We start from the raw sequence: 21,437 nt of genomic DNA, 5'->3' as shown, positions 1-21,437 counted from the left end.
ATTATCAACCATATATCAAACCCGGGTGCATGAGACACCTAACTGCTGTTTTTCCTTTCAGATTCCTAAGGGATGAGTATGCACCTTTGATGAGGCTCATTATGCGCTATTTCACTTGTGAGGGCAGATTTTCACGTTTATATTCGTACCATATCCGTTTGTTGATGCATTTCACCCGGGTACGAATGATGAACATTCCATTTTTCATGTGCCGAAATATAAAGAAGATGGTGCCTGTAGTGCAAAGGAAGAACTCCGCACAACAACACAAAAGTATATATCATTATGCACTGATCGAGATCATAGTGATGCATCAGTTGGCACAGCAGGGTATTGCTTGGGAGGATTTCATTTCTCTCGACTTCTTCATGGTGCCACAGCCACCTCACGAGATTGTCCATGATGAGGGAGGGCCTTCACATCAGTTTGACATTCCTGAGCCCGAGCATGTCAGCGCTCCTTCATATGTTACATATCAGAGAGGCCACAGGGCCTTATTTGCATCTGCACGGAGAGTATTATCTCCACACCAGGTGGAAGGGGTCTCGTCTTCTTCATCAACACAACGAGTGTTATCTCCACATCAGGTGGAAAGGGCCTCGCTTTCGACAGCAGCACAGGTACAAGAGAGAGGCAAGCAACCCATGATTGATGAGGGGCCATCAGGTGATCCAGACATAGACATTGTTGACCTTGATATCAACTCTCCTAGCTTAGAGCTAAAGGAGATCATTCAGCAACAAAAGGCTGAAAATGACTTGTTGCAGCAAAAGTTGGAAATGGCAAATTGGACAATCACATACTTAGAGCAGCGCAACAAGCAGTTAGAGGATGAACATACTCTTGATGAGTTGCGGAGGATCCGAGAAGACCGGAACTTGGCTCACAAGAGACCCTGTGATTTGACACCTATTGAGCAAGGGTCTATGCTCATTCGGGTGAATACTCATTTAGAGAAGTTGCTAGCCAAGGCAAACAGGGACAAAGATATGCTCCGCCACATGAAGAATCATTATTGGGCCCGCATGCATGTGTGCAAAGCGAAAATGAAGGTACTTAAAGCACGCTTGGCCAAGGCACTAAAACGGAGGAAAAGGCCCGATCCACTTCAGATATTGGCTGAAGCCACCTTGAAGGAGCATGGGGCTCAATGATACACCTCCAGCTCAAAATTCAAGAAATTTGGAGCAATTTTGGTCAATTTTGAATTTTTTTTTGCTAAAAACAGGTTTTTGCCCTCAACGCGTAGCGCGCCGTGCGCTACCCTGAAGTTGGGGAGGTCCATTTCACGAAAACTGAGCATTTTTGGATTTGTCATGACAAATTACACTTGCTCAGCCACTGCCAAGACATTTCATTGAGGTTTGGGCCGTCAAAAGGTCAAAAAACAAGCAAAAAATGACCTTCTGCCACTTTTTGGACACACAGGAAGCAGTCTTGGGAGATTGCATTTTTGGAGTGGCAAATGGCCACCAAATTGAGAAATTCCACTTGGGCTAGAGAGTAGGCATCTAGACCTTTCCAACAAGCCCACTTGTGCCTCATTTGGATGCCGGGAAGTGCCCCAAAAGTGGGCTCAAAGGCACGCTACGCGTTGAGAAATGGCGCGCTACACATCAGGACATTTTCTCAATTTTTCACCTTCAACTCAGGAAAATGCATCATTTGACCAGTTTTGACTTTTTGGTGGGATTTTTCATCCTCCTTGATGTAATTGATGTAATTTTATGTTGACAAGACACTTTTTTACCTATGCTAGAAGATTCATTCATAAAATAGCAAAAAATTAATGAATGAATTGGTTTCCTAACTTATAGAGGCGAGTTGTTTTGATTGCCTAGATTGTAGTGCTCAGTTTAGAATTGGTTGAAACAGCTTCTAGGATGATGAACTCAACCCCTAGAGGCAAGGAAATGTGTTAGCTTGCCTATATTATGTACTTTCTTAGTCATTTTCATGGTTGGACTCTTGAGGGATAAGCTTAGACTGTATTACTCTTTGTATCTCTGCAATTTTGGCAAAGGAAAGACCAGGGTTTTGCAGCACTATTTGGGATTCCTGTGGTGATTTGTGTTGATGGTGTGTTTCTCTCATGTACTTGTAAGTTTGTTATGTGTATCATTTTCCTACTTTTCTCTTCTGCAAATTAAGTAAATGAAGTGTTAAGGTAGAATTCATGGTTTCTATGCTCTGCCTTTAAGTTTGCTTAATATCTATGTTTTCATCTGTTTAAGGAGAACTCTCGATGGTTTCTTGCTCTCCTTAGCTCCTCATCGGTCATATCTATCCATTCACTTATTTCAAAGGCATCAAGACAATCTCCTACCTTGCCCCAAAAAGACCTCTGCAAAAACTGTGTCTCATCCCCGCACCCAAAATTGCCGTGCTCAGTTTTCCAACAAAACCCTAAAAATTTAAAATCAAACTTTCCCTATCAGTTTACTAGCCTAAAATCAGTGTTCTTTATTGGTCATCTCAGCCCTTTGAAGACCTTTTGCCGAGATAGACCCGGAGAGAGCCCTCTCCTGTCCCCGTAGGGCTAGCTACGAGGCTAAGTGGTTTGATGTTGCCTTGGATTTTGTCTTTTTCAGCCTGAAGCCAAATTCAAGCGCTAACACGAGTCATGACTGATTCGGTCGAGTTATTGCATGACTCGGTCAACCCGATCGTTTGCGCATCTACTCGGCCGAGTAATTAAATCTGGCTAGTCACCCAAAAAAATGATTTTTCTAATTTTTTTTTAACTTTATAACATTTAGCTGATTGTTGGGGACTCCAAGGTGTTTTCTAAATTGGTTAAGTGCTATTTGGGGTCCATTCCCTCTCCCAAACCCTATTTAACCCACTCAAATGCTTTCATTCTCTCACAACCATCTCATGCGTTTGAGTGAGAACTTCAGTGAGAGTTAGTGAGCAGTTCTTGAGTTTGTTTTTGGAGCAGCAGTGAGGAGTCTTGGGCAAGCATTGTAACTGGAGTGAGGAGCTTCTTGGGCAGCCATTTGGAGCAGCATTGAGGAGGTAATTCTTGGAACAAGCTTGAGGGGGCAGTTTGTGCCTGGAGGTATTTTTTTCCACTTCTACAAATCTTTTTTTGCTTATTAAATTTTAGGTGCATATCTAGAAAGCTTAGAGTGTGTTTTTTGTGAAAGAAATGAACATTAAATCAATGTTTTTTTTTTTTCATTTGCAGATTGTTTGCTTTCATTTCCTAGTCAGAAAATGGCACCTAGAGCAAGAGATCTTGGTTGGGCATATGTTGAAATGGTTGATAGTCAAATGCATTGCAAATTTTACCAAGGGAAAATTAAGGAAGGTCCTGGGGGCATTAATAGGCTGAAACAACACTTGGTGGGGATTAGAGGCCAAATTACTCCGTGTACCTCACCAGAAATTGGGGAGATTAGGAAGCAATTGTTAGCCAGCTTTGAGAAGTTTAAAGAAGATAAGGCTAGGCAAAGAGAGTTAGAGGTTGAAATTGGGAGGAAGAGGGAGATACAAAAAATGATGGCTACCAACCCCCATTATGATTTTGAGGGTTCTTCCTCTATCCCTCATACTGATGCATCCAACCCTTTTCGATATGTTCCTCCCTCTTTTGGTTTTGTTCAAGATAAGGGAAAGGGTAGAATGAAAAAAGGTGATATGACTATCAAAAGATATTTCACTCCCTCCCCTCCATCAGATGCACATGGTCCTCAAGCTAGTAAAAGTCAAATGCAACCCACATTAGATGACCATTGGAAGAAAGAATTGAGGGAGATTGCTTGTGAGTACATAGCTAGATGGTGGTATGATGCTAATATCCCCTTTAATGCTTCCCATTCACCATATTATGAGCCTATGTTTGATGCCATACATGTTGTTGGAAAAGGCTTCAAAGGCCCTACTATGCATGCGCTAAGGGGTTATCGTTTGTAGAAAGAAATTGACTTCTTTAATGAGTATTTGAAAGATTTCAAGGACTCATGGGCAAGAATAGGATGTGCCATCATGTCAGATGGATGGACTGATCAAAGACTCTCTACCATCATAAACTTTCTTGTCTTCTGCCCACGGGGAACCATGTTTTTAAAATCGGTTGATGCATCTGATAAGGTAAAATATGGGCAATTGTTGTTTTAGCTATTGGATCAAGTTGTTGAGGAGGTGGGGGTGGCTAATGTTGTTCAAGTCATCACAGATAATGCCTCTATGTTCTTGCTGGTAAACTGTTAGAGGAAAAACACAAGACCATCTTTTGGATCCCATGTGTTGCACATTGCATAGGCCTCATGCTTGAGGATATTGTAAAAATAGATTGGGTCAAAAACACTGTAGATCATGCCAAAAGCATAAGAAAATTTATCTACAATCATTCATTGATTTTGACCCTCATGAGGAAACACACTAGAGACAAGGATATTATTAAGCTTGCCATCACTAGATTTGCTACTCATTTTTTGACATTGCAATCTATGCTTTCCTAAGATAGAAACTTGCAAAAGATGTTTTCCAGTGATGAATGGAATCAAAGCAATTGGTCTAATAAACTAGAAGGCCAAGAATTGAAAAAGAAAGTTAATGAAGAAACTTTTTGGAGAAAGGCAACAAAGATTGTGAAGCTTGCTGAGCCACTGGTTAAGGTGTTGCGGTTGGTGGATGGGGAAAGGTTGGCTATGGGCTTCATTTATGAGACTATGGATCAAGCAAAGGAGCAAATAAAGAGGGCATACAAGGATAGAGTGGCTAAGTATGGGCCCATTTGGGCAATCATTGATGAAAGATGGAACAATCAACTCCATCGCCCTATACATGCAGTTGGGTATTTTTTGAACCCACAGTATCCTTATAAAGCTAAGGAGTCATGAGCTTTGAGGGGGGAGGTCAGAGATGGACTGATTGACTGCATTGATCGCATGATCCCATTGGAGTTTGATCAGCTGGAGATACACCGACAGTTCACGACCTTCAGCAATGCCTCGGGTACCTTTGGGAAGACCCTAGCAAAGATTGAAGGAGAAGTAGATGAGCCAGGTAAATAGAAATTTCAATTTTCAAATTCTCAATAGTTTTACTTCTTTTTTTAAATTTTTTTGTTAAATTGTTTATAATTTGAAAGTTGGATATAATTTGTAATTTTGTTGAGCTGACTCATTACACTCCTATGTTTTTTGCAGCACAATGGTGGGAGGCTTTTGGTGGCCATTGTCCTGAATTGTAGAAGTTTGCAATTCGTATTTTGAGTCAAACTTGCAGTGCTACTAGGTTTGAGCGCAATTGGTCTGTCTTTGAGAGGATTCACACAAAGAAGAGAAACCGTTTGTATAAAAAACGGTTAAATGATCTAGTCTATGTCCAATACAACCTCCGGCTCAGACGAAACCAATTGCTGAACAAAAGACCTGATTCAGATCCTATTGTGTTGGAAGACATTGATCCAACATCAGATTGGGTAGTGGAGAGTCATCTAGCAGAGTTTGATCCTGATGAGGATCTTGATTTAGATTTAGATAAAGAGGCATCAGTTGAACATGATGTTTAGTTGAATGCAGATCCTGATCCACCTGTACTACCAGCCTCACTCTCACAGCCAGCAAGGACTCCAGTTGCAGGCGCTTCCTCTGCTCAGCCACGACAGAAGCACAACCACATATCTTCTCTATCTCAGCTTGCATCTGCTGCACATCCTGCTAGTGGTACCAATTCTATAGTTGCAGTTGGAGATGATGATGATGATGAGGAGCCATGGGGCCCCTTGTCTGACTCTGATGATGATCCAGAGATTGATCGACATGATCTTGGCTCCTTTGGTAGTAGCTACTAGCTAGTAGTACTGGAGTCTGGTCACCGTTTACTTTTGTTGTAGAGGCCATTTCTAGCCTCCTCGGTTATGCGTTTTTTGTTTTGAATCTTTGATCATGTATGACAATTGACTATGTATTGCCATTGGACAGTGCACTGGGTGCCATTTTGATATAATGGATATATTCATGAGCCTACTTTGAGCATATGTTGTCTTCCATCTATATTATAATGTTGTGTCTTTGGAAACATGAATGAAAATCTTTAAAATTTTGTTTAAAAAAAAAATTTAATGTATTTTTTACAATGACTGAGTTATTGAAATCGAGCCGGCCGAGTCGATACCGAGTCGGAGTCGGAGTCGAAGTCGATCCTCGGCGGAGTCAGAGTTTTAAAACATTGGGTAGAGGGAATCACTACCTCGACGAATTTCTAGGCAAGGAATCCAGATCCGAGTTGCAGTCGCAAAGGAGGATTGTAGAGGACCGGTTCGAAAGTTGGTAGGAGGATTTCCAGGAGGGAAGTCGAGACTCAAAGGGAGTCTAGGAGCAGAGATGGCAGTGAATGGATTGAGGGTCATGACAGATTGGACATGGCTTCCAATTTTATCATCTGGAAGGCCAGGATCCTGGCAATCCTAGATAGACATGCATCAAGGACTATACCTTGAAAGTAGTGGCTATCCCAGTTGACCTAGCTGAGAATGAGAAGTATGAGGAGTCTCAGGCGAGGGCGAAGTGCATGAGCCTAGAAAGGGTCAAAGATCATGTCATAGCACATATTGTTGGGAAAAACACAACAAAGGAGATGTGGGACAGCCTGACCACCTTGTACCAGGGCTCTTCCGTGTAGTGGAAGATGGTATTGGAGAATCAACTGCGGTTATATCAGATGTAGAAGGGAGAGGAAATAGACCCCTCGTCCCCAGATTGTAGGAAATTCGAGACCAACTTATTTCCGTGGGGTTTACACGAGATCTAGAGTTTATGGTCAGGATTGATTTGAATGTAGTCTCTGAGGACTTGGAGACATTTGTCCAAAGCATCTTGGGTAGAGCGACTCTCCCCAGTTGGGAGGAGATGTGGGCAGCTCTTCGATAGGAAGAGATAAGAGAATGACCAAGGCGGGGAGTAGTGGTAGGGAGTTTGAGTCAAGAAACAGGGGAAAGAGGATGTGGCTCTAGCATCTGCGAGACAACAAGGGAGAGGAAGAAGAAGGACATCTCCAAGGTCAAATGCTTCAACTGTGGGGAGTTGGGACATTATGCATCTCGGTGCCGCGGGAAGAAAGGCAAGGGAGAAGCTTCCAATTCAGAGGCAGCTCCAGTTAAGGCGGAGAAATAAGTCGAGATTGATGATGATTATGCCATAAGTGCTCATGCGCCTCTAGAGAAGAGGTGGGGAGACATCGAGTTGTAGTCAGGAGGACTACATACTAGGGGCAGGATCCTTGAGATGCCCAAACTCTTGGATCACATCAAGCTTATGAGAGCCCTTAATGACAGTAGCATGATGACAGGTGTCGGGTGGAGCAAAATGTGGTGGAGCAACAAGGCAGTGCTTGAGTGCAGAAATTTAAGGCAGCGCAGTGGAGGTTGCAGCAGTGCGAGAGGCACAAAGGCGTACGCAGCAACGCAGTGGCAACAGAGGGAGCACAAGATAGTAGAAGAGGCAGCTTCAGCATCACGAGGCTTCCAGACTGACGAGGATGTCAGTATTTGGGAGAAGTCAGTTACCTATTTCTCGGTAACTGAGTTGCAGTGCAACAACTAGCAGTAGGAGTGCTATGGGTAGCATGACGCAACATTTTGAGAGGGAGCTACAGTACAAATGTGGCAGTGGCGGTTGCAGTGGCAGTGTCATGGGCAGCAGTACAAGGGATGTGAGGCAGTAGGCCAAGCATCAACATAGGTACCGAAGTGGAAGATCAGTGTGATGTTTCTATGATGAAGTATTGCTAGAGCACATTCCTCGCTAAGAGGGAGCGTTGATATTTGGTAGAAATCGTTTGGGAAAATTCCACCTGGATGGAGAGATATTAAAATAATTAATATTTTTAATGGGGTTCCTAAGTATAAACTTAGTAAAATTAAAACATTAATGTGTATTAATATAATATGGGTGAGAAAGTTCTAAATAACGAGGATCACTGTTTTAAAAACCGGTCGTTTCGACTTCGATTTGGTCGAGTTAGTTTGAGTCATAGCCCAACCGGGTCAACTCGGCCTTTGAACCGGATCGGCCGGTCAAGTCACTTTAGCGGCATTTTTTTTAAAATTTCATTTTTGGGGACTCCCTGGGTTTCCCTATCTAGTCATGGGTTTCCCTGTCTGACTCTGATCGCTAGTATTGATATGCTGTTAAATTCTTAAAGTAAAAGTGACATTCTCCTTAATCTTCATTTTCATCCTTTTACTTAAATTTTTAACATTACCATGAAATGACTCGGGATGTTTGAGAGTGGTTCCGGCCTCATTGGATTTCATATGGAGAAAGTAGAATTTTAGATTTCATTCAAAATCCAGCAGACTTATCAGTTTTTCAGGATTTCAGGATTGGGGGATTGTAATGTTTCCATTGAATTTTGTCATGTATTAGGGTATGGAACTCGTATTTAATCAAGAGAACCAATCCCTCTATGTAGCTTGATGTTAGTGACATTGGTTGTCGAACTCCTCCGGGATTCGCTCCCAAACTGGGAACTTCTGAAAATGTCGCTCCCGCTTCCAACACTAAACCAGATGATGTTGGCAACTCTAGCAGTAGCTAGTAGTACTGGTCACAGACTTTTGTTGTAGAGGCCATTTCTAGCCTCCTTGGTTATGTGTTTTGTTTTGATCTCTATATCATCATCGTGTATGTATTGGACAATGCATCGGGTGCCATTTTGATATAATGGATATATTCATAAGCCTACTTTGATCATATGTTGTCTTCTATCTATATTCTAATGCTGTGTGTTTGGAAACATGAATGAAAATCTTTAAAATTATGTTTTTTTATAAAAATAAATATTTAATGTATTTTTTACAACGATCGAGTCATTGAAATCGAACTGGCCGAGTCGATATCGAGTCGGAGTCGGAGTTGGAGTCGACGCTCGGCCGAGTCGAAGTCGGAGTCGGAGTTTTAAAACATTGATGAGGATCAAGCCAGATTTAATCTTAGCCGATTATTAGGGACTTAATCTCGACCGTTGAATCATCATCAAGAAAAGTATAAGAGGAGGCTTGAGGGTCAGTTGTGGACACACCAAGTTGATCTGTCAATTCGATTTTCTGGGCCAGGGTTTGCTGAGAGATCGAGTTAGTGATCTGTTGCAGCGAGGGGCAGTTTGGCAGGAGGCCATGAATACATATCAAAGAGGTAGAGAAAGTGCAAGAGAGACAACACAAATCCTAGGAAGGCTGACACAGAGGCAACAGGGGTTGATGTAGAGGTTGAGGAGGCCAACGCAGAGGACGCAATGGGCCAAGCAGCTGACGTAGGAAGTGCAGAGGGCTGTAGAGCTGATGTTGGGCTGAACAGGCTGCGCTGAGATAATATTGTGGGCTAGATTGAGAGTTGATCAGCTGGTGCAGAGCCGCAGGAGGGCGACGCAGCTCCAGAATAAAGCTTGGAGCAACTTTTGCTGTCCATCTAAGGAACAATCGAAGTTGCAGTGGGACCAATCATCCGGTTGGTGATTAGCTCGAATATCTGTATCCGGAGAAAGGTATTTCTGCTGAGGATAATCTCAGAAGGGTGAGCCATTTTTGGCACCCTAGTTGTATTCAGAAGTCTGCATAATAATAAAACCCTCATATCTGCTGCACCGGTTTTCCTGCATTGGGTTTCTGTGGGAACGATTGTCCAAAACCAACGGTGTCCCTTGTGTTGTCTCAGTTTTATTTCAGTTGCTGATCTGTATATTTGTGAAGGCTGCATTTGTGTTTACTTTGATATTTATGTCCTTTTTACGCTGAGTTCTGGACTGATATTTTGAACACACAGTCAGCTCAGTGAAATTTTCAGCCTCTTGATAGCTCCTTCTTCTCTGGAAATGACCTCTAAACAGTCCACTGTCAGCTCTTGGAACTCAGGTTTACACAGCAGAAAGTAAGCCCTCAAATATCTGATGTTTCCTCCCTAAATACAGGCTGCTCCACACTCAGTAAACCGTTCCAAAATCTCGCTGAACATACCCAGAAAACTCAGAACTCGTGAAGGCTGATTGGAGGAGTATCTACTCTGGCCCAGTCTGAGATATTCTCTGATTTGACTCAGAAAAGACCCTCGACCTGTGTGCAAACAATGGCTAGGTCTGCCTCCATAAACTTTGACCTCTCCTGTTGGATTGAACTCCGCCTCCTTGAGAGATTCAATCTGCTGCTGTGGTATTTTTGTCTTGTTCTCTGCTGTAAAGTATTTCTCTCAAAGCTCTCTTCCTCCTTCCTCTCCTTACTCTCCTTCTCAATAGCTCTCATGAGAATAATGAATGAGAGAATAGTTTCCCTTTCCCTTTTTGTCTTCCTTTAGTGTGGAGAATCCTAATCCTTAGATCTAATGGCTGAGATTAAATCTGAGCTCATTAGACCAAGGGTGGAGATTATTCCCTCTCTTGACCCCGTCCCTCATTTTGCCCCCCTGATTTAATGAGCCTTGTAGTACTTTTTATTGTTTTAGTACGACAGTCATTTTTTTCTTTCATAAAGTGACTTCTGAAATATAAAAGTCAGTTTAAAAATGTAAAGTGTTTTTAGTACTTTTCACATAAAGTGAGTTTTAAAACACATGTGACTTTAATAACTTAAATGACATGATACAAGTCTCATAAAAAGTACTTTAGCTCCTTGATATTAATAAACTCATAATATCACTTAGACAAAAATATTCATTAATGTGCCTCCCTAGGTCAAAATGATAAATGCCTAGGAAACACTTCCTTGGTACTTTTTTTCTTTGAACACCGTGGCCCTGTGGTTTGGTATGACCCTAAGGCTGGCCCTGAAGTCTGAATAAGAGCTTAAGGAATTTGAATTCTCCCAAAAGGCATAACTCTCTTATCTTTGTTTTTTAGTAACAACTTCTGAATTGGCATCCTGTTTTTTAAACTGGCATCATGGTTTCTCCTTAATTGGCATAACAGTAACTGCTTTCTCCTCCTACACAGCAGAAACAAATTTGACAGAGTGAGGCTTTGACACCAAATGTTGCAGAACTGTGAGATAAATATACTTGTGAAAGGATGTATGGAAATATACTGAATAAGTAATTGAAAAGTTCATAAGATGATGATACAGTTGAATGATGTGATCTCTTTATATAGCATTTGATTTAAATATCAGTCGCAGTGAATGGTCATGACCTTCGGGTTTTAATCAATGAATATAAGTTGTATATTATTTATATTAGTAATATACCTAGGTACATTACAATCTCTATATGCAGTAAGATTTATTTGGTTATGAATAACTGGCGCAAATAAAACTAAAGTTATTGTCCCAAACACTTCCCTACCAACCTGTGTAGGTTACTGATGACAGATGGTTTATTAGCCAACAGAAAGAAATCAAAGAAATTCTGGTTAGCTTATGTTTATTGGTGTTTTGCTTCTTGTAATGTTATTATTGTAACTACTATAGCCAGCATGTCCAAGAAGTCTTTTTGATAATCATCAAGACTTCATGGGAACAAAGGAGACTATGTTTGGTGGCTGCCATTGACCTCCTTATGTGTTCTTTTCTTATTATAACATTGTTCTTTTCTTTTTAATGGTTAGAAATTGTTATTATCACATCTAGTTAATGCTACATTTTGAATGCAATTTTTTTTATTGCCAATGCTTCATCTCTCAGTAGCTATTTTCTATGTTCACTATCTTTTTGGTTAATCTATATGCTTGTTCATTGACATTCTTCTGATGTGTTCCATTTTTCTAATTAACTTCTGCCGTCCCTTTTTCATGGTTTTAAATTGCTACATTTTGAATGTAAAATATTTTAGTGAAGTGCCTTTTTCCTTTTTTTGGTTATACTAAGCCCCTTCATTGGGATGCATGGCAGTTTTATCAATCAGCAAGTGGAGAGACCAAGTGGCAGAAGGGCAGGAGTTATATTGACTGATGTCGTTAAAGATGAGTTTGCAAAGTTGAATATATTTTTGGTAACTGAATTTTTATTCAGGGTGTACCTGCACACACATCAGAATCTCCGAGATGATTTGCCTCATTGGAAGGTAATTCTTTCATTTGAAAGATATATGATAAGCTTACTTTGTGGAATTCCTTTTCTGCATTGTTCTTGCAATTTATCTTTTATTGTTAACCTGCATTGATTCTAGGCTGGTATGTTGTGTTTCAAAATATCTCGTTGATAGCTCTAATTTGTTAGGATTTTCAGATTATCCCTTGGTATGCTTGAGTTTCATTAACATTTCTGTTGTTGCGTTTGCAGGTTCTCTTGTGTAGGATGTTTGAACACAGTCCTGTTGCTTGTCAGAGTTTTATTTATGCATTGGTGAAACAACCAAACTGGATATTTGATTACCTTTTGAAATGCCCCATTGATGAAATTCAACAGGTAATTCCCTCTTTCAACAGTGCAGTAATCTTTTGCATATTTATTTCCTGTTCATTTCCCTGTCCTCTATAATTCTAGAAGTTGCTTCCTTGCACACATTCTGAAATGCCCCATTGATAAGAATCAAGTCAGTCCCTTTTTGAATGGTGTAGCAGTTTGTATTTCTGTCTTGTCTGTTCATTGATGTTGTGTTTAAGCCCATAAATTAGAGATCACATGGCAGATACAACAACATACACAGAAATTTACAGCAGAAATTCACTCAACAATTCTTCTCAATTTATAAAATCAACAGTGGCTTTAAAGACCTTTGGAAAAACAGGGCCAAATCCCGCATTCTACTATATTGGCCAACAACCTCTTACACAACTACCACATTTGAGCCCACAATCTCCTGTCTGTTGTTCACGTTTTCATTTTTATAGAGTTAGAACATGCTGTTGGCACAAGATGATCGATACTTCTAGCAAGAGATTGTGGTACTGGACCCAGGGTAACTGCTGTAACTTCTGTACAAACATGATCTGATCAGTTTCATCTTTGGTGTTTGTACTTTGCTGACCTGGTCGAAGGTCTGATATCATCTTTGCAACTAACGTGCCTTGTAGAGTTATATTCCTGTCGTTTTCATTGGTCCCAAATTCCATTTGAATGTCCAAATGGACAGTTTGCTGCTTAATCCCCTTCCACACTGTCTCTGTTATGCATCAATTGACTTTACAATCTTGTTCCACAAGTGATGCACGAGCCTACTGAGAGGTTAATTGTGAATCAATGCAACTTCTAGAAGTCTCTAATACCGGAAATTTGATTTAAAAGAAGGTTTCACTCTCAATTTGCACCAAAAATGCTAGCAGTTAATGGTAACGTTAAATTCTCGAAGTAAAAGGAAAGTTGACATTTCCTTTATCTTTCCTTTTCCATCATTTTACTTAAATTTTTAACAGTATTATTAATTGTTTCAAGATGTTTGAGAGTGCTTCCATTCTCATTGGATTTCATATGGAGAATGTAGAATTTCATATCCCATTTTAAAATTTCAGGATTTGAGGATTGATGGGATTGCAACATTTTCATTAGATTCTATCGTGTATGAGGGTATGAAATTGACATTTAATCAAGAGCACCAAGCCCTCTATGTACCTTGATGTTGGTGATATTGATTGTTGGACCCCTTTTTTATGGCCTTGGCAAAAATGTACCCTTCACTTAAGACAAAACCATTTCTACCCTATTTTAAAACTTGGATTAGGTAGTTTCGTCAAAATTGGGTGCTGTTGCCTAATGTCCCTAGAGGATTGAGCTAGGGGCAAATGGTGATACTAATGATAAGGATGCCGATATAAGTGATGGTGGAAAATTGCTTGAAATTTATGATTGTCATTTAAATGTTCTTGCTCATTTATTTTCTTTCCAAGTTTCAATATAATGTGCGATTTATAAACTATAGCACATTCTCTGTGTGTGTGTATCTCACATTTCCCCTTCTCCATTATTTTTTTTAATTATTATTTTGAAAACATTTGCCTGTTACTCTGTATCATGCAACTTAGCACTTTAACACATCCCTAATTGTATTGAACATTGAAAATGATTAGGATGCAGCCATGCGTCCTTTGTTGATGTCATCAATAAGGCCTAGATTTATGAGTGAGCCCTCTATTGATCATACTAATAAAAACCTGACAACTGAAAATTAAAATTTTTTGGTTGATGCTGGATTGGTGAGAATCTACGGATGCCCCTGCATTAGTTGCTTCTCATTAAAATTTTGTGAGCTGTCTACTTGCACTGTTGTTGATAGATTGTCAATTGCCCGTGGCCTTGGTTTTTGTGTTATTTATTTTCTTTCTTGCAACTCAAAACTCTGAACCACTTTCCATTCATCTTCTTCCCTCCACTTCTCATTTCTTCCATCATTTGCTGCAGACAACCCCACTTGCATACCTTCAACTTTAACTTCTACTTTATAGTCTTCTGCATCTCTGTAGTCTGCTGCAAATCAACCCCAATGGCCCTCCCTCACTTCTCTGTTATGTACCATTAGTGTTCATCTTTTCCTTTTCAAGATTACTTTTGCTGTCTTTTGGCTTCTGTAATTCCGTATCTCCTTTGCTCTTCATTGCCATCATCTACATTCACAACTGCTACGCTGCATGAACACATCAACTTCTTGTCTTTGTTCATCTTCAGGTTCACTCCTCTCCTTCACTGTGCTGTTGTTGCTAGCACTCTTATATACAATACCACCTTCTTCACACTACTTCTCTTCTGTTATGCTGTCACGTTATTTGCAACAAAATGAACATGCAAGACACTATGTGAATCATGAAATCCCCTCTATGTTTCATCTAGTGCCATTTCTCTTGCCACCACTTTCTTCTCAATATTATTAGAACAAGACTGGTGACTGAACCTCCGGACTCCAAAAACTGGAACCGGTTAAAAACTGGAATTAAAGATGATATTACAGGGTTTTTCAACATCTGTTAGAAGGTTTAAGGGCACAATAATCTTCTTGTGGATGGTTACTAGAAAATCTAGCACGTTGGTGCAAGGCCTTGCTTGTTGAAATTTGATGTTTTATGCTGAAACAATTACTTATTATGAATCTTCTTTCTGCTGCATGAGATATCAATAGAATGAGTAAGTTCACCCAAATCTGAACTAGCTGTGGCAAGAAGATCTCTGGTAGCGGCAGCTGATGCAAACATTGAATCACTTCGGCTCGCCAAGTTCTGCGCTTACTCGCCAAGACTCTCTCTCCCTCTCTCTCAAAAGTTCGATGTAATGTCCACGACCAGTTAGGAAACTTATGGTGGAGTCCGCTAGCCTAATGTGGTTCCCATAAGCTAAAGCAAAGAAATATTTAATAAAGGAGACTTAAGTTGCCCAAGGAAAACATTATAAAGTCTAAAAAAGAAAAAGGGTAATATTTTTTAGGCAAGTGAAAAGTCACTTTAACTTTATAAAGTGAAATATCATAAAGTGACTTTATAAAAGTTGATGTAAAAGGAAGGCAAAAAGGTGACCCTAAGTTTATAACATAGTTTTAAAAATTGGTCGGTTCAAATGGGAAATCGGCCAAAGTGGTTGGTCAGCTAGCCTTGGGATCAAACTAGACCAAAAAACTTGATTGGATGATCGGTTAGGACTGGTTAGGTGCCATACCTGCTGGTTTTTTACCAAGCCGGCTGGTTTGGCACCTAACTGGTTGAGTCCGACACAAACTGATTGGGTTGGTTTGCGGGGGCTAGGCGACTTTGTGGGGTCCACATATGGTATTTTAAGGTGGTTTTGCCCAAACCATGGGCAGATTTCCCTCCAAATTTTCTCCCTTACAATTATAAAAGCAAACCCAAGCTTTAATGGAGAATAATTTCCATATTTGTCTCTAATGGTTTCGAATCATGGTTTGTAATCTTAAAAATAAGTTTTTCCAATAAAAATAAATATTTTATGTATGTTTTTCATTTACGGTTTATTCAATCCTGTTCGATCTGGTTTGATCCATTTCCGGTTCGAATCATGATTAGATAGGTGACAAGTTTGTTCTGGTTTTTAAAACCATGGAAAAAGGAAAATGAGGAGACTCTCTTCATTTGTGCATTTTGAGTCTTGGAGAAAGAGCTCTCAGATAGTGTGCTTGAGGATACGATTAGGGTTCTAGAAGTCTAGCTGCCATAATTCACTTTGGTGTTGAAACTAAACACCCTAGTTGGATTTGAGAGTGAAATCACACATATTTCACCATTGAGCTTCGATGGAGAACAAGATTTACGAAAAAATTGAGGTGCCCAGGTGTTATCTGTTGAATCTCTGATTTTTTGTTCTTCAATTAACATCTTTCAGGTTGAAGAAGAAATTTTGGAGCCCAAAACTCAAGCTCAAGTAGCAGCCAAAGCCAAGAAATCAAGTTCTTGAGCCTAGCTATTGAAGAGTTCGAACTAAGGAGAGACCCAACTTCCCACTCTTGTTTGCTGAACAAGTTTATAGTGCCTTGGGTAGATTTTTCCTTGTGAAATAAGGGGACTCAAACATCATTTCATTCTTGGTCGAGTTTACAGTAAAGAAGGGACAAAAATACCAGTAATACAAGTCGAGTTCCTTTGTTGCTTTTTGGGAAGTCTGAAGTTAAGTTCATTTGTTGATACAAACTGTTTAGGGCCAAGATTGTTGGTTGTAAGTGTTGATTGGGAGCAATAGTCTCGGCGGAAAGATATTGGTCACCTTCTGGGGTCACGAAATCCGTCTTTTGAACTGACAAAGACTGATTCATAGTGTTGGGATTGTATAATGTCGTTTGTGTACGTTGGAGTAGCCAAACAATGAAGAAGGGCATGCTGTGGAGGCCATACACCAAAATCTGAGCCATCACTTCATCACTGGGCCATGTAAAACTTCATCAAGTGCTGGGACATGCTATAGATGAATGGATATTGCAATATGCACCCTTTTGCTAGTGGCTGGCACTAAATACCAAGTTCTTCACTTTTGTTTTGTTCATTATATACTCAAATTTTAAATGTGAGAACACTGTTTGTGGGTTATATCTTTATGTATCAGCTATGTATTAATTTCTTAGTTATCATAAGGAGTATATATGTGTCTTGATAAGTCTATTCATGTTAGTCGTTGAACGCATTGCCCATAAATTAAAATTTTACAATGAACACCTACAATAGAGTGTAGATTAACTGTTTGAAGTTTTACTTCACTGAAAGTCAAACTAAAAACTCAGAAGCTTTAAAGAAAAATTAGAAGTTTGACAAGGCATAACTGTATAGTGGTATTAGAGCTTGCTCTTGGACAATTGTGTCGTTTGAGGGCGACTTGACAGTGGTTACATGAAAATTGAAAATCCTTATATAGAGATAACATATAGAAGGAGACACACCTACAGAGAACCGACTCTCCTTACAAAAGAGGATATCCTTGCTACGAAGAGTGAAGAGACACTAGAAAAGGGAAGGGAGATAGAGAAAACACTTGAGAAGCTTTTTAACAGGTTGCTTAGGGCTATAAATGACTTTACTAAAGGCCAAGAGGAGATGGTAAACTTGATGAAAGGTATGGTAAACACAAAGCCTTCCACAGGGAAGGAGCCGTTGATTGGGGAAGGGTGCAACAACGTTGAGGGCAGTCATGCCCGCACTCATATGTAGAACTAGTTACACTGCTAGTAAAATGCTCAGATCCAATATACCTCAGTTTATACAAGAGACACTAGACGACATACCTGAGTAGTCCGATCATGGAATTCCCTATGCAGAGTACATGGACGAGTATAGAGCATTGGGACAGGAATTTCAGTCCAGCATGAGCTTCATTGATTTTTGCCACCTTTAGCTGAAAAGCAGACCCAAACCATTTCAAAGGTTTTCAAAGTAGAATCGCGAGCTACAAAAACCTTGGGGAAGTGACCATCCCCTGCTTTGATGGATCAACTAAGTGTTCAACTTGATCATGGGTTCAAAAGTTGGATACAGATTTCCAATTACATTAGATGACTGAGAACGAGGCTATTAAACTAGCCACACTACACTTGGATGGTAAGGCCAATGAGTGGTGGTACCATGGGTTGGTGACTATAGGTCACAACAACACTTCATACAATACGTTCCCTCAGAGGGTCATTAAATGATTTGACAGGAAGGTTCTGAAGCTTCATTTCAAAGAGTTGGCACAACTCAGGAGGACTGGTAGTCCGGAGGCTTATATCTCAGAGTTTCAGTGGTTGGTAGTCATGGTCACAGATATTTCAAAGGTCAGATTGGTGATGCTCTTTGTAGAGGGCTTGGTAGAACCCCTATGTGGATAGGTCATGGGCTTTGTGCTCACCACTCTTTGTGCGACTATCAACAAAACCAAGGACTTATAGGATGTTGCTTCCAAGAATAAATTCACTCCTAAACCTGCTTTCTCTGAGAAGGGCAAAAGAAGTCAAGCCCTTTCAGGGGTGGGCTGGGAAACCAAAGATGGATGAGGATACTCGGAAGAGCTAAGGAAGAAGAAACTTTGTTCCAGTGGTCAAGAGCCATGGGAACTAGGGCACAAGTGTGTTGGCAAGGACAAAGTGGGCAAGGCTCACTATATTGAGGTATTATCAGAGAGTGATAGTGATGATGGGGATGGGGAGACAGTATAGGGGCAGGTACAAGGACAAATGCACTAGACAACTGGGGGTGAGTCTTCACATGCAGAGGGAAAAGCTCCTACTATTGCCTCTATGTCAAGATTCCCTAGATATCACACCTTTAGAGTTAGAGGGGTTATAGCAGGGCACAAGGTGACAATATTGATTGATAGTGGGGCTTCCCACAATTTTATAGATGTTGGAGCGAAGGGGGATTCCTACTCAAGAGTTTGATGGATTTACAGTTGTCATTCTCAGGAAACATCGAATGGACTATAACAAATACATCCCCAAATTACAACTCGCAATTGGTAAATATACAGTGACAGAGGACTTCTTTGTGGTGGATGTATCAGACACTAATGTGGTGTTGGGTTGCCAGTGGCTTTACTACATCGAGAAGTACACCATGGATTTTAGAACGTTGAAATGGAGTTCAACGACCCCGTAGATGGCAGGAGGGTAGTTTTGAGGGCCATTCATCAGTGCACGCCAAAGCTAGTTTCATCAAACCACATGGAGACAATCTTGAGGTGAGGCGATATTGAGTGGGCAGTAGAGTGCCTTATTATAGATACAAGCAGCCAGAGCAGCCACGACAACACTCAAACGATATTCAACTATTACTTCGTAAACATCAAAAAGTTTTTCCTGACATTCCTCTAGGTAGACCACTAGATAGAGATTTGAACGTCATAAAGCTTGAGGAGCGTGTGTAGGCAGTAATAACCACTCCTTCTGACATCCCAATGTTTATAAAGATGAGATAGAGAAGGCCATAAAGGAGCTGTTGAGGTTGGGCCATATTCGACCGAGATCTAGTCCGTTCGCTTCTCTGGTAGTGATGGCTAAGAAGAAGGATGTCACCTTGCGGATGTGTATAGACTACCAGGTTCTCAACGAGAAAACAATTAAGAACAGTTATCTCGAAGACAACTTTCAGGTGCCATTATGGGCACTACGAGTTTTTGGTATGCCATTTGGGCTAACCAACATTCCCGCGAATTTCCAATCTTGTATGAACTATTGGTCTACAGTAAGACATGGAAAGACCACTTGAGGCACTTGGACAAGGTGTTGGGAATTCTGGAGGAGTTATAAGCAAAGGAGTCCAAGTGTGAATTTGGCATGACAAAGATGCTCTATCTTGGGCATGTGATTGGTCATGATGGGGTACAGATGCATCAAGAGAAAATCTAGGCAATCATTGAGTGGCCCACCCCAAAGAGTGTCACAGGACTGAAGAGATTCCTTGGTATTTGCATTTACTATGGGAAATTTGTTAAGGGATTTTAGCAGTTAACAATTCCTTCTACAGACCTAACTAAGAAGGGAGCCTTCAACTGGTCAGAGAAAGCACAGGAAGCATTCAAAAGGATGAACGAGGTGATGAGACCATGCCCTGTGCTTGCTTTACCAGATTTCACCCTGCCATTCGTGCTAGAATGTGGCGCTTCGGGGACAGGAATAGGAGCAGTTCTTATGCAGAATCAACACCCCATATCGTTCGGAAGTTGCCAACTTACAGATTATGAGTTGCACTATTTGATCTATGACAAGGAGATGTTGGCCATAATGCATGCATTGGCCAAGTTCAAGCAGTATCTGGTGGAAAACTGATTTAAGGTAAAAGCAGACCATAACCTCATGGAGCAAAATGAACTGAGTGAGAGGCAACAAAAATGGATAAGCAAGTTGTAACCTATGACTTAGAGATAGAGTACGTCAAGGGCAAGAACAACATAGTGGTTGATGCTCTATTAAGGATGCCATCCACTTTTCACTCATAGAGATGACATAATATTTGAAATCATTGCTGTTGGTGGAGTATTAGAAGAATCAATTTTCTTGTGAGATTCTGGAGGGGTTGGTTCGTGATGATAGGTACTGGATTATGAATGACATTATTTACTATAAGGATCGGATTTATCTAGTGCCAAAATAAAAAATCAAAGAGAAAATTATGAAGGCAACTCACAACTCACCATTAGGAGGACATGCGTGATATCTAATGACCGACAGGAAGATTAGGGAGAGGTTTACCTAGAAAGACCTCAAAATGGATGTGTTGAGATTTGTGAGGGAGTGCATCACTTGTTAACAAAACAAAACATAGCACACTCATCCAACAGGGTTGCTGCAGGCCGCACCCCCCCCCCCCCCCATGTCGGAGCTAGAGTGGGAGAGTGTTTCCATGGACTTTATCATTGGCTTACCTCTGGTGCAAGGCAAGGATTGCATATATATGGTAGTAGATCGACTCACAAAATTTGCTCGCTTCTTTGCCATATCATCAAAATATTTAGCTTTATAGGTGGCCAAGCTATTTTTCAAGGTGTTCAAATTGCATGGGTTACTGAAGACCATTGTGAGTGATAGAGATATAGAAGATTCATGGGCGGCCTCTGGAAGGAGATTTTCAGATTTGTGGGGAGTAAGCTAATTTCGAGCAACAACTACCACCCACGGACTGATGGGCAAACAAAGATAGTCAACAAGTAGCTGGAGGTCCATTTGAGGAATTACCTAAATGGCCAACAAAAGGCATGGATGAAGTGGTTGCATCTGGGGAGCACTACAATACCACTTACCACGTGTGCATTGGCATGACTCCCTTGAAAGGATTATGTGGGTATGACGCACCGACATTTGCAGACAAGATATTTGGGGGCAGTGGGACACCATTGGCCAAAGACTAGATTCAGGAGAGCCAAAACATTTTAAAATTCGTCAAAGACAACCTACATATGGCTTGAAATCAACAGACACCCTATGCAAATAGGCACAGGGTGGAGCGTAACTTTGAAGTGGGAGATACAGTGTACCTCCGTGTTCAACCCCACAAATAATCATCATTAAAAAGAAAAGGGGCGGAAAAGCTGAAACCCAGGTTCTATGGGCCATTCAAGATTTTGAGATGAGTAGGGGAAGTGGCTTATGACTTTGAGCTTCTTAAAAATG

General features: G+C 40.7%; 1 protein-coding gene across 12 annotated transcripts in view; it reads left to right on the top strand.

The window, feature by feature from the left end:
- The window catches only part of LOC149260897 (uncharacterized), a 291,502-nt gene that overhangs the window by 220,532 nt on the left and 49,533 nt on the right, over positions 1 to 21,437 (top strand). For 5 of the 12 annotated variants that reach the window (XM_089421314.1, XM_089421311.1, XM_089421309.1 and 2 more), the window contains 2 exons: positions 11,825 to 11,996; positions 12,215 to 12,340. In XM_089421314.1, coding sequence (XP_089277440.1) covers positions 11,825 to 11,996; positions 12,215 to 12,340 — 298 coding nt within the window. Of the gene's footprint in view, positions 1 to 11,824; positions 11,997 to 12,214; positions 12,341 to 21,437 lie in introns of those variants that run through there. The other 7 variants (XM_089421320.1, XM_089421317.1, XM_089421335.1 and 4 more) reach the window with 2 other exon arrangements.

The sequence above is a fragment of the Pinus tabuliformis genome, chromosome 6 (genome assembly GCF_031772625.1).
Source record: "Pinus tabuliformis cultivar Carrire ecotype Pingquan chromosome 6, CPIR1, whole genome shotgun sequence".
Taxonomy (NCBI): Eukaryota; Viridiplantae; Streptophyta; class Pinopsida; order Pinales; family Pinaceae; genus Pinus; species Pinus tabuliformis.
The sequence above is the reverse complement of the archived record's forward strand: the minus strand, read 5'-3'. Positions and strand labels throughout refer to the sequence as shown.